The sequence below is a fragment of the Bombus affinis genome, chromosome 5 (assembly GCF_024516045.1).
Source record: "Bombus affinis isolate iyBomAffi1 chromosome 5, iyBomAffi1.2, whole genome shotgun sequence".
NCBI classification, from domain to species: Eukaryota; Metazoa; Arthropoda; class Insecta; order Hymenoptera; family Apidae; genus Bombus; species Bombus affinis.
The window spans coordinates 10385998-10399586 of record NC_066348.1 but is presented as its reverse complement, the minus strand read 5'-3'; the positions used below and the strand labels follow the sequence as shown (position 1 = coordinate 10399586).

General features: G+C 26.7%; 3 protein-coding genes across 11 annotated transcripts in view; 1 reads left to right on the top strand and 2 right to left on the bottom strand.

The window, feature by feature from the left end:
- Positions 1 to 319: 319 nt before the first annotated feature.
- Positions 320 to 4068, bottom strand: LOC126916967 (WW domain-containing oxidoreductase). 4 transcript variants are annotated; one of them, XM_050723331.1, is made up of 8 exons: positions 3988 to 4068; positions 3836 to 3901; positions 3600 to 3664; positions 3157 to 3393; positions 2848 to 3043; positions 2564 to 2749; positions 2200 to 2455; positions 320 to 2129 (listed from the first exon to the last, which is right to left on the bottom strand). In XM_050723331.1, the coding sequence occupies exons 2-8, from the start codon at positions 3868 to 3870 to the stop codon at positions 1920 to 1922; spliced, it is 1185 nt and encodes a 394-aa protein (XP_050579288.1). In that variant the 5' UTR covers positions 3871 to 3901; positions 3988 to 4068; the 3' UTR covers positions 320 to 1919. The 4 variants fall into 4 exon arrangements, with proteins under 4 accessions (XP_050579288.1, XP_050579290.1, XP_050579289.1 ...); XM_050723333.1 differs by lacking the exon at positions 3836 to 3901 and having other exon boundaries at positions 3988 to 4053; XM_050723332.1 differs by having other exon boundaries at positions 3157 to 3282; positions 3836 to 4050.
- Positions 4069 to 4633: 565 nt separating this feature from the next.
- LOC126916984 (cytoplasmic dynein 1 light intermediate chain 2) lies at positions 4634 to 9341 on the top strand. Of its 3 annotated transcripts, none has more exons than XM_050723369.1 (10): positions 4634 to 4797; positions 4973 to 5046; positions 5385 to 5501; positions 5586 to 5816; positions 5946 to 6156; positions 6246 to 6434; positions 6503 to 6617; positions 6684 to 6824; positions 7555 to 7687; positions 7800 to 9341. In XM_050723369.1, the coding sequence occupies exons 1-10, from the start codon at positions 4709 to 4711 to the stop codon at positions 7913 to 7915; spliced, it is 1416 nt and encodes a 471-aa protein (XP_050579326.1). In that variant the 5' UTR covers positions 4634 to 4708; the 3' UTR covers positions 7916 to 9341. The 3 variants fall into 3 exon arrangements, with proteins under 3 accessions (XP_050579326.1, XP_050579327.1, XP_050579325.1); XM_050723370.1 differs by having other exon boundaries at positions 4635 to 4797; positions 6684 to 6800; positions 7555 to 7708; XM_050723368.1 differs by having other exon boundaries at positions 4635 to 4797; positions 7555 to 7708.
- Positions 9342 to 9676: 335 nt separating this feature from the next.
- The window catches only part of LOC126916985 (E3 ubiquitin-protein ligase MIB1-like), a 266584-nt gene continuing 262671 nt past the window's right edge, over positions 9677 to 13589 (bottom strand). For all 4 annotated transcript variants that reach the window (XM_050723374.1, XM_050723373.1, XM_050723375.1 and 1 more), the window contains one exon: positions 9677 to 13393. In XM_050723374.1, coding sequence (XP_050579331.1) covers positions 13253 to 13393 — 141 coding nt within the window. In that variant the 3' untranslated portion in view covers positions 9677 to 13252. The remainder of the gene's footprint in view (positions 13394 to 13589) is intronic.

Here is a 13589-nt window from a genome sequence, read left to right as displayed (position 1 = left end):
TAATTTCACTACTTAATTTTTTAATTTTTACGTTTCATACAAATCAGAAGTATTTAACGAGTCATTTTTATATGTTTGTATATATGAATTTCTGTTGTTTTCACATATGTTGCCAATTTGTTTGAAAAAACATGAGCACAGCTTTTTTTCTTTGTTACTGAATAAAATATTTTGTTACGTACTTGAATTTTACATGAATATTTTAAGAACGAAAAATATTCTTTTTATTTTTTAATTTTATTAGAAATTTGATAAAATAAATATTACTGAAAAAAAGTTTGTATAATTTTTTATTTTTACATATATCATACTAATTTAATTTTAAAATATGAAATCTTCTAAAAGTTTAGGAAAAAAGCTTTTTTCTTACACATCAACTAAATTCCTTAAAATTAATTTGTAAACATTCCAAGAAAGATGTCCATTTTTTTTAATTTAACAAAAAACAATAGTTGAATACAATCTCAATATACATAGATATATGTTTGTAATGTATTGAGTTGTCTGGAAAGTTTGTGCTGCTTTCGGTAGGTGACATTACAACAGGTTTGAATATATCAGAATAATTTAAAATAAATGACATGTGTCCATATTCTAAAAGATGATATTTCAGGCATCTTTAGAAAAGTCTTTGGTTGGAATATATTAACTTTTGTTAGTTTTATATGCTCTTAAATATGGAAGGGTAAAAATGTCACACAAGTAGCAAACAAGATATGCGCTGTTTATGGTAACGGTGTTATATCAGAAAGAACTGTGCGGTAGTGATTTGCTAGATTTAAAACTGATTTAAATCTTGAAGGTCAAGAATGCCCGGGTAGAGTCTCCACCATTGATGAACATCAGATCAAAACACTAGTCGAGAATAACCTACATTATACATGTGAATTAGCAGAAACATTAAATATACCAAAATCTACTATTCACGAATATTTTGTGAAGCTTGGTTATATAAACCATTTTAACGTATAGGTTCCCCACAATTTAACAGAAAAAGATTTGATTGATCGTATTTCCATTTACGATTAGCTTTATAAACGCAACGAGAAACACCATTTTTAGAGCAAGTAGTGACAGGAGATGAAAAATGCACTATTCATAATAATGTCGAGCGGAAAAGATCCTGGAAAAAGCGGAATGAATCACCTTTAACCACTCTAAAAGCTGGTTCTCAACCTAATAAACTTATGCTCTGTGTTTGGTGGGACTGGAAAGAAATTCTGTATGAGCTTTTCCAAACAACCAGATGATAAATTTGGAAAAGTATTAATTGTAAGTAAACAAATTACAGACAGCAATTGAACAAAAATGCCCAGAACTAGCGAATCGGAAAGGTGTCTCATCGAGACAATGCACGGCCTTATGTGTCTTTGACTATTTGACAAAAGCTATTGAAGCTTGGTTGGGATGTGCTATCTCACTTACCGTATTCAGCAGACACTGCACAGATCATTACAAAATTCCCTTAATGGCAAAAACTTTAACTCTTTGGTCAATCTGAAAAATCATATTGCAAAGTTTTTTGTTGAAAAACCTAAGAAGTTCTGGAAGGATGGAATATTCAAGTTGATTGAAAGATGGAAGATGATTGTGGAACAAAATGGCAGCTATATAATTCAATAAATGTATATCGAAATTTAAATGTGCCACATTTGAATTTTTTTTTTTAAATTAGAAGGAACTTTCCAAGCAACCCAATACATAAATAGCTTCATATACGACCATAACTAGAATTTAGAAAAAATGTATTAAAGTATAAAAGATATAAAATCAAATTTATTGAATATATGATTTGTGATGAAAATAGATATAAATTTCTTATTAGTATATTAAATCTATTAAAAATCTTTTATCGATTAAAATATTCTTTGAATTCATGTTTTCTGTTCATTTAAAACAATACTTTGTAATAATATTTTTCATTTTAACTGAAATTTTTCTCGAAGTTTCTTGTTTTTCATACAACTAGTATACATTTTTTCACTAACAAACCATAATCTTTCTGCTAGTTGAGGGTTTAATGCAGTTTTTGATGGATCACAACGATAACAATTACTGAAATAACATCCAGTTATCCCTTCCAATTCTGGTGCACTTGCGCAGTAAACTGATGTACTAGCAGCTTGTTGCTGTGTGATTTGAAAAAAATTGTAATTACGTTTTCTCAAGTATTCTGTTTTAAATAACTGATTATCTTACCAGTGATTTTGCAAAAGGTCGTGCTAGCGCAAACGTTAATCGGAATATCCATGAATAACGACATAATGAAGAAGAAACCATATTACCAGGATGACAACAAAAGACATTTACAAAAGGCCATCGTTTTGCTAATTCTTGTGCAAACAAGATATTACATAGCTTTGAATTATTATATGATTCCATAAACCAATATTTATATGGTGGAGGAGATAAAGTTAATCGATGAAAGTCTTCTACTTTTTTTAAATTTGCAAATCTATTGGTAAAAATAAGATATCATATGTGAATTTTCATTACAGAAAAAGAAGAAATTTGTTATTATATAATATATGCAATATTATATTTATTAAAATGTTTTAAATACCTGTGTGATTCACTTGTAACTATCACTACTCTGGAATTATGACAATTTTGTAATGGTCCTTTTAATAAAAGAGTAAAGTAAAATTGAGAAAGATGATTTACTTGAAATGTTGTTTCAAAACCATCTTGTGTAAGTTCATACGGAATTGCAAAGACACCAGCATTTAAAATAAGGATATTTAAAGTCCTAAAAATGTAACAGTGATAAATAATGTAATGTAAATGTGGCAAATTTGTTATGAAAATATATTGCTATTAATGATAGTTTTACCCATCTAAGCATACCTATATTTTTGCTGAAATTCGTCAGCTGCTTTATTAACACTACATAATGATGACAAATCCAAATGTAATGTTTCACACATAACACCTTCTTTTTCGCTTTGTATTCTTCGTACTGCTTCTGCACCTTTTTCTAGATCTCTACAGGCTAGGATAACTTTACATCCATGTAGAGCTAATGATCTAGCTGTTTCAAATCCTTAAAAAATATAATTAGGTAGAGAAAAATAACATACTAAATTGTCTATAAAAGTAGAATTATTGTTGATTACAACTGATCTGAATAATATGAAATGTATGTAACATATATACCTATTCCAGTATTGGCACCTGTAACTATAGCAATTTTGCCCCTTAAGTCTCGACCATGTAAAACAGATAATGCTGTGCTAGTACTATCAAAACGTTGTCTTATAGGCTGTGATGATTCTCTACATTCTGTAGCAAATGCAAGCCGAGGGTCAGTATATGTTGTTGTATGATTCATATGATCAACAAATAAGACTTGACCATCTTCTGACACACGTTTTTCCCATCCAGGTGGCAGTTCTTATTGATAAATAACATTATCAAATTTTATTCATAACAGTTAATGTTTGAAATTTGTTAATAACTGCATAATTATTTATCATCAAGTTCAAAAAGTACATAGATGTAAATATTTAAATATTATAAATTAATATGTACTATGACATAAATGATTAATTAAAAATTTAAATTATACATATATAAAAATTTATATAGTAATATTGTACCTCCCGCAACAGTCTTTGTTCGACCAGTTCTAGGGTGTGTCCATTGTGTGCCCTTTGTACAATGACTAAAAATAAAATAGTATTGAGATTTACAAAATTACATTTTACAGATGTATTATAGATAGATAATTTTATACTAAGTCTTAAGTACTGGATGTAATAGTAGGTTTTATTAATATCTATAATTTATATCATAATAATAACAATAATAATATATAACGAATACTATTATTTACTTTACATAGTAGACATTTCCATTAGGAGTTGTCATTTCTTCCCATCCAGGGGGTAATTCATCTTCACTATCGGATTCATTTAAAATACCTATCATCTTCCTTTCTTCTTATTTTATACTAATTTATATTGAATTCTTTATCACTTTACTTACGTTCACTGAGTACGTATATGCTTATACCATGAGTCCACAACGTACATCGATTTATATCATGTGTTACCAACATTATAATCAAAAAAGTACATAACAAATAACGGTTTATTTGAAGTGTTACCAACATTATAATCAAAAGAGTGAATGATAAAAGAAAATGTTTTTTTGAAATACAGATATTATATAAAATACTTATATATTTACCTAAAGAAAAAATATTAAAACGGTATAATTATAAACATTTTAAAATTTGTTAAATATGTTATGTCAAATATGATATGACTATTTTGCTTAATTTTATATTATCTTATTTCATATATATTTAAGTATACTACATATATACATTGTATGTTCCTGTGTATTATACATTCATGATTCATTAAATATTAATTTGGAATAAACAGTAAGACCAATTATCCATTAACGTTAAATTTTTTGCATAAGTAAAGTGTAATTTTCAATGTGTACGTAATTTATATATTAATAGAAAAATGTTGTTAGATACTTATAATAATACGTATATATATAATAAAAGACGTATTATCAAAAATAAAATATCGAATAACAATTAAACATGAAATTTAAAGTACAGAAAATGAACATGTATAAGCTTACACGTACATTAGAACTTTTAAGATTCCGTTCTGAACGAAGTTAACTGCGAGCCGCACCCGCAGTTTGCGTACAATCGATAGCAGATTTCATTTCTGTCAAATGGATAATGGCAGCGACGGCAATTGATATGATGTTGCAGAGCAATGGGTTTCAATCGAAGAAAAAAGAAGATCCAGAAAATAAAGACAACTTATGGTATGTATGAAAAGTTTGCTTTCGAAATTTTTTTTAATATAAAGTATACATATTGCAGTAGGCAATTGCGACGTATAAATATTTTGACGTTCGTCTTGCGTGCCACACATTAGAAGCCAGAGAATTAGTCATTTTTAATAATTTACTTTATTTTTAATTGTCTCCTTTTATACAGGTCCTCTATTTTGGCTGAGGTACAAAATAGTAGCAGTAACAAACTACCCTCAAACAAGAATATTCTTGTCTTAGGTAAGTTTGAGTAATTACTTTCCTTAATTAATGCAAGATTCTGAAGATATGTGCATGTGTCATGCATAAATGTTATGTATTATAATGAGTGTCAAATATAATGTTTATACATGTAATTTTGTTTTAACGTTGCCTGTAACATATGGTTACCTATTTGTTTGATTTTTTATTTGACTTGTAATTTGTTTATTGTCTTTTGTTAAGATTTTTAAAATTAATTTTACATATTCAATGATAATAATATAGATGTTTATGACATATATGTTATATAATAAAGCTGTTCACTAAGTATTTAGATTACCCATGTACATTGTAGCAAGAAATAATTTCATTTATAGGTGATAATGAAAGTGGAAAAACAACACTCATTGCTAAATTACAAGGTGTAGAAGATCCAAAGAAAGGTTCTGGTTTAGAGTTTGCATATATTGATGTCAGAGATGATTATAGAGATGGTAATATCAATTAAAAATTGATAATGTTTCTAATTATAACAGGTGAAGAGTAATGAAGTTTTATTATTTAAATTTTTTACTCAGATCAAACAAGATTATCTGTATGGGTATTAGATGGTGATCCTGGTCATGCAAATCTTTTAAGATTTGCATTAAATGCAGAAAGATTTCCACATACACTTGTTATGTTAGTTGCTGCAATGACAACTCCATGGGCTATCCTCGATCAACTTCAATCCTGGGCTGCACTTTTGGGAGATCATATTGACAAATTACCTTTAGATAATGATACTTGGCAACGATGCAGGCAATTTAGTAAGTCATATTTTTAAATTACTTCTTTCATAGTATGTATTTCGCATTGTTACATGTGTTCATTTAATAATAAAAGATGTATTAATTATATCATTTTTCAAATTTTCAAATCATTTTTTGTGTGCTTAGATGTGAAAAAGTGGCAAGATTATACAGAACCTGGGGATGAATTAGATCCTGGTAGTCCTTTAAGGCGAACTAGTCGTAACTTAGATGACGATACAATGGATAATTTACCACTACCAGAAGGAGTACTTACAACAAATTTAGGCCTAGATGTTGTTGTTGTTATTACCAAAACTGATTATATGTCTACTCTTGAGAAAGAACATGATTATAAGTAAGTTCATAATATAATTACCACTAAAAAAAGATATAATTGGTGGTAATAAATTACTTTATTAGTTCAATAATTTTAATTTTTTATAGGGACGAACATTTTGATTTTATACAACAGTGGATAAGACGATTTTGTTTGCAATATGGTGCAGGATTATTCTACACATCAGCAAAGGAAGATAAAAACTGTGATTTGCTTTATAAATATCTTACACATAGAATTTATTCTTTACCATTTAGAACACCTGCTTTAGTCGTCGAAAAAGATGCAGTTCTCATGTATGTAATTTTAATTGAGTAAATATTTGTATATATTTTTAATATTTTAAAGATGTTCTTGTTTACAGTCCTGCTGGTTGGGATAATATGAAAAAGATTAGTATTCTTCATGAAAATTTGCAATCAATGAAACCAGATGATTACTATAGAGATGTTATTGCACAACCATCAACAAACAGAAAAGTATGTGTGTGTACAGATAAATTACGTTTTTAATATTAAGGACTAAAATATTATTTTACTAATTAGTGTGTAGCTAGAGAAGTAGAAGTACAGGCAGAAGAAGAACAAGCTTTCTTAGCGAAACAACAAGCCGCATTATTAGGTATAAAAGATCCAACACGATCTCCAACAACCAGGAATCAGGCAAGCACTGGACCAGTTATTCAGGTTATACCATTTATAATTGGAGCATGCTTGTCATGTTACATGCAGTTAATAATCATTCAGCATTGAATAACAATGTTGTGGCTAATTTATGTATATATATCATGTATTCATGTATGTTATCATCATATCCTCACCTCTTAACAGATAATGCTTATTCATATTAAAATTACTCTGACTGTAATACCCTGAAAATTTTGACTTTAATTGATGTTTGAGCGAGTGTTGCTTTTTATATTCTTGGGTGTAATTATCTGACACATAGCATTTACATTTCTTATTCAATTTTTTGTAAATTAATATTAGGATCATCAAGCACTTTTTTTGCATTGACGTTAAATCAATTAGATCAATTCATGCATTGCTTAATGTTTATATATTCTTATGTTTAGGTTAGTAGCTTCTCATTATATAATTATAAGATAATATTGTATCTTGATAAACTATATTGTGTTCTTTTACATTTTGGAATCTAAACTAACATTTAATGTTAATATATGTATTTTGTTAGATTTACTATACAGAAAAAGCATATTTGTATACATGACTATTTCATACTTTGACAGACTAAATTTTAATTACATATTCCATTGTTCAGTAACTATGTGGTGAATGAGATCACTATGTGTTTTTACAGTGGACGATCAAAAGCATGTTCTAATCTTTGTGGTATGATCTGTTATGAATATAACAGAAAATACCATTTTGCAAATATTAAATATTTTTTATACAGGTTGCATCACCAAATAAAAAGTTGGATCCCAAAGGTACTGGATCTGCGCAATCTGGGGAAGGTGTTCTAGCTAACTTCTTCAATTCTCTTCTTCACAAAAAGACTGGAAGCCCTGGATCACCAGGTACTGTAGGTACGAGTCCGATAAAAATTGGTAAGTTTTATAATGCATTATAAGAATGCAGTATATTATGAATTTTCATAACATTTTAAAGTTGAAAATTTCGATTTATTGTTTATTTCAGATAATGCATCAGTAGATAAAGCAACTATGTGTAATGATGCAGCAGTGGAATTAGATCGACTTACTCGAACGAAAAAAATTTCTCCACCCAACTTAAATTCGTCATCTGAATGTTAAAGAAATATATTTTCTTTGCGACCCATATTGGGAGTTAAGTATTGAATTGTAAATCATAAATATCAGTTCCATAATAACATTTTGAGGATAATTGAATGACACTAAATATAAAATATATTTGTGTGATCTTTATCTTTATTTGTAATGTTTGAAACTGATACAGAAATTATTTTTATCATATTTGTATTAATAATATTGTAATACATGTACTAATTTGGTAATTTATAATGATCTAAAAAGATTTTATTTGTATTTATTATATTTTATGTCATTTATTATGATTTAAGATTTTTGTCATTTATTAATTTAATACAGTTATTTTAAAAAATACTCAGAACTTTTAATAACTTGTCATAGTTATAAAATACTTACAAGAAATTTTTAATTAACAACTAATCATATTGTGCAAAGCACAAATATTCAGTTGAATTTATTTAAATAGAAATATATACATATATAACAATGTATTAATATTTTATGAAATTTTGTTATAAAATATTGTATCAATTTATAAAATGAAGCACAATTGTATAATCTAAAATAATTTTTTTTTTTTAGCCTTTTAAAGTTATAATTTTCTTTAGGTTGTAGATTGCACATTTTTTATTTATAATTATAATGTTTGCACATTCCTAGTGTTATGGTTCTTTTGGTATTAAGATTTTTGACGTAGTACTAATTGTTTGTTATGAATGTGCAATACAAATTTTAGTTACACTTGAATGGGTCGCAAAGAATTGGGATTAATGTATAAGAACAGTTGAATTTGATTCAGAAACGAGTATGTTACTGAGAAACAGAAAATAACGAAATGTCACACAACTTATCAATAATTTTGTTTGTTATATCTGGCTGTCAGTAACAATACAAAATTACAGCTAGAGAGTTATTAAATTAACGTAATTAAATATTTAATATAGTAATACATTCAATTATGCTTACGCACATGTCCCTACAGCTCGTTATAGTAAATTATTTAATAATCATCCATGAAGGATGTAAGGATTTTTTTACTGCTCTTCAATGCTTTCATTTCATTTCCTAATAAATAAATAATTCTATTTATACAATATTGTTCTCGTTGATAAAAGTTGACTGAATAATTTTCTCTTGTATTGGATCTAATTTATAAAGTGTCGTTACTGTAACGTAAATGAAGCCATACGAATGTGTGAGATAATATTTTATATGAATGTTAGATTTAAAAGAGATTTCTTAACCAAGGACACGGGCTTGTCTTTGGTTTGAAGATAATTCGTGGTATGAATTTTGGAGTGTGCGGTTACAAGGCGAGTGAAACTTCTTTGTCAACTTTTAAAAGAATTTTATGTAAAAGAGAAGAATCTGTAAATTCAGTTATTAATGTGGCTTTTCTGTATATGAAGTAATTAAAATTCCTGATCAAAAATAAATAATTTTTCATAAACATAGAGGTTACTGTTATTACAGCAATATACCGCAATCAATTTTTTGTAATTTAAAAGAGTTAAAAATATTTGTATCTTTAAAATCTTAATTACTTATTTTAAATTCATTTGATATTTCTATGTTTGGTACTAAATATTTAATGATTTTAATGACACGGAAGGATATCTATATTTTGATGTTTTCAGTGAGAAATAGAAAGTTCTATTAAATTAATAAAATGTTAATTGCATTCTATAATTTTCTATTATTTATCCTCTATATAAAATTTTACTTAATAGATACATATCAGAATTAAGCTATTTTAACTTATTAATACGTGCGCAATAAACAAGATTATTTGACATACTATCGTTCTTTATTAGGTTGAACAAATGTATTTATTGTTATAATTTTACTGAATACAATTGAGACGGTTATATGTATAACGTAATAGAATAATACAAGTATTAAGATAGTATTTCTAATCATCGTAACATTTTTTTTACGATGTTTCTGTTACAATGTTTTTTCCTTTGCAAACGTCAAAGAGATAGACAATACAATAGGATCAACGATTAAGTAACCCAAGGGATGAAATTCCGAATATTTTTATCATTTTGAAAATGAAAAAATTGTTACAATTGATTTTTTACTCAGACTTCATAAGAAAATTTTATAATCCCATTGTAATGTCATACATCATTTTTAATGTTGTTTATTATATATAATATTCTTAGGTAAAATGTATCCTTTTACAGAAATATTATGTAACAGGAATGGTACAAAAACTACATGTTGCCCATTCACATTTTGTATCTTCTTTAAAACTACATGTTGCCCATTCACATTTTGTATCTTCTTTAAGACTCCATGTTAACAAATAACTTACAATAAAAATTACAGTAGAAGACGTTACAAAACTTAATTATTCACTAATCAAAAATTTTGTTGAATACCTATTACATTTTTCATTTGTTTATCCAATTTTATACTCCATTAATAAATCAGATCTCTTAAAATGATAAAAGGGTATGTATGTAAATGTTTTATAATGTTTCTGATTATTTCAATATATATAATAGTGTTAAATATTTTTTATTTTATTGGATTCAAGGTAAATTATGCATGATCTAGGGTTGTAGAAAATGGAGTCTTAAATTAAATATTAATGTCTAATACTTGTTTATTGGTCTACTTATTTTAAATTTAGTCAATAAATTTCCTATTCTAAACGCATATAATAATTGCCTTTCAAAAACTTCTAAAAAGATATTGTAAATGGAAGAGCAAGGGGTAATAGTTAAAAGCACTATATAGTATCGTAATATTCACAATGAAGATTAATTTATAGGTAAGACCATATTTATAAAGACCATTGCTTAATATTTATTAAATTTATTTCAAACATGTGAAATATTCTTTTTATCTCAAATACTTAAATGAAATATTCGAATTTATTATATTCGTTTAATATATTCAAATTACATTATATTACTACAAAAATATTTTCCAAAAATTATAAAAATGAAAATTTTGATGTTAACATTATGTATAAAAAAATAATGTTTTCATAATATTAATTTTGACATTATGCGATATCAAGGATAATCATAGATTGCATATTTTATTTGTTGTGACATACTAAAAGATTTTGTATTACCTGACCATAATTCTTTTACCGAATTCTTGCATCACAAAACGTAAGTATGGTCATACCTATATAGCCAGAATTTAAATAAAGGAAGATATTTGTTAGTGCAATTAACAATTATTGATTATTCCTACCATAATTTCTCGAAAATTCACAAAGCAAAAAATTATTATAAGAATGAATATTTTTCGAAAAGGAAAAAGATACAAAATGATATAAATATCAATTACTAATTTTACAAGTAGAAAATTTATGCCGATTAGTTCGATTCAAATACGAAGCTAAATTTTGTTTCTATTTCATTATAAATATCCTTTTCAGGATGTATAATCAATGAGCATTATTTTTTTTTACATTTTTCTACGAACGGTGATACTAAGAAAGAAGATGCAAAGTCTTGTAAAGATTATTTATAAGCCAACAAATATTCATATTTATTACCTTTTCAAAACTTTGCTTCCCCTCTTTGCTCACTAGAAAAAGGGAAGTAAATTGAATAAGTTATTATATAGTTTTCTAAAATATAGATAGTTATTATTATTAATGTTTATGCAAATTACTGTCAATTAGATTAATTTTATTAAACTGCGTAATCTTTTCATTGCCTTTAATACATGTATATAAATTACGGAAATAAGGGAAACTTTGAATTACAATGATAATGATAATTATTTTCCTAATATTTTTATAACTAATTAGATATTTAATGATAAATTAAACGTTTCATGATTTATAAAAGTAATTGGCAGTATCCATTATTATTGGGAATATTGAAACTTCTAATAATAAGATACTTTATACAGTTTCAAGAAGGGAGAGCAAATGTGACAGTATTGGCAATAAGATTGAGGACAGGAAATGGCGAAGTATTTACAAGAAATTCATGCAAGTTATTTGCGGGACAAGAAAAACTAGAAAGTCTTAAAAATTTATATCCTTTCGATAATTATTACAAAAGCGGAATAAAATTTTTGTTATAGAATGCAAAATCTATAATCATGGAGATATACTAGTAAGTACAAATTACATCTAATAAAGTGTAGTAGAAATGATAAAGTAACAAAAAAAGCAGTTAAAAAAATATTGTATCTATAAATTACTGTATACAAGACGCGTTATTGTTGTATAATTGCGGGAAGGAAAACAGCAAAATAAAAAAGAAATGCAGAATTTGCGGGTATCTGTTACTTTCTAAAGTACGAATTTTCTTATCCCACTCGTTATTGCTCCTAATCGAGGAAAGCAAAAGCTTTGTAAAAGGTGTTTGCTGGCTTTCGACACTATAAGTACTACGTTTAATTGTACATTTGAAGTAACGTTAAGTAACGAATGTCTTTGAAGAATTATTGTGCGTATAGACTATATATCAGCGTAAAATGGAAACATTATAAATGTTTAAAAATATTGATTAATAGAGTTTTCGACTAATAACAATTACTAGAAAACAATAGTTTACTTATTAACTTACATTACTGAATCAAACTTGGTAATTTTGAAGAAATGAATAAGGACAAAGCACTATTCATAAATAGATACGATCTCAATATTTCATCATAGATACGATTAACTTGCTTGACATTTTGCTATAATTCTTATAATTCATTTTCATGACTCAGCCTAATGTGTGTTTATATTTAATTGCCCGATTATATTTATATCGTGAAAATATGCTGAAGTAATAATATTATGGACAAATTATACGGAGCCCGTTAACAGATTAAAAAAAGAAGGAATAAGTAAATATTGCATTCGGTTTCCTCTGATTTGTACATATCTTTCATAGCATTTATTTAAAAGATTGGGAAATTTTTAAGCATATATACGTTTGATATGCTTGAATATATTTAGGAAATACTTATTCAAAATAAGAATAATCGTGGAACGGATTGCACTGAATAGCCTGTTTATGTCTTCATTATGGTATTATACTTATGTACGATAGATGTAATGAAATTAAATAGAAATATTTTATACATATTAATTCGTATAAATGTTTCCTAAAATTTTAAAATAGGAGTATAAAAACTATTAGAATTAATTAATATAAATTTATTTGGTGAATGGGCAGTATATGTATAAATATACTTTGATAGTTTTAACAAAATCTTAATTTATGTTACAGTCTTGTGGAGGTTGAAAGTATCGAAAATAAAACGTATCTATACTTTCAAAATTTGAATCAGATAATAGATGCAATATTTAATTATTCCTACTATTATCATTCATTATTATATATCTAAATGAAACTCTAGCTCCGAATGATAATCAGTTTTCTAGATTTAATAGAGCAAAATTCGTTTGTCTACCGCCTTCCGGCATATTGGACACTCCGACATCCGGTCTCCGCACATTTGACAGGTGCCGTGGCCACACAAAAATATCATATTCTTTAAACGATCTAAGCAAACTGGACACATTGTCTGTAAAGATACAAAATAAAATATTTCAATGTACGTAATACAACTTTCGATTAATTAATTTTTGTACAATTTAATCAACGTTTTTTCCGAGCTTTTATTTTCTGTGTAAAATTACAATCTTTTTTTTAGCTGCAATTCCTATAAGATGAAGATTGTAAATTACGCTCTACATATCTTCATTTGAGGAAGAAATTAC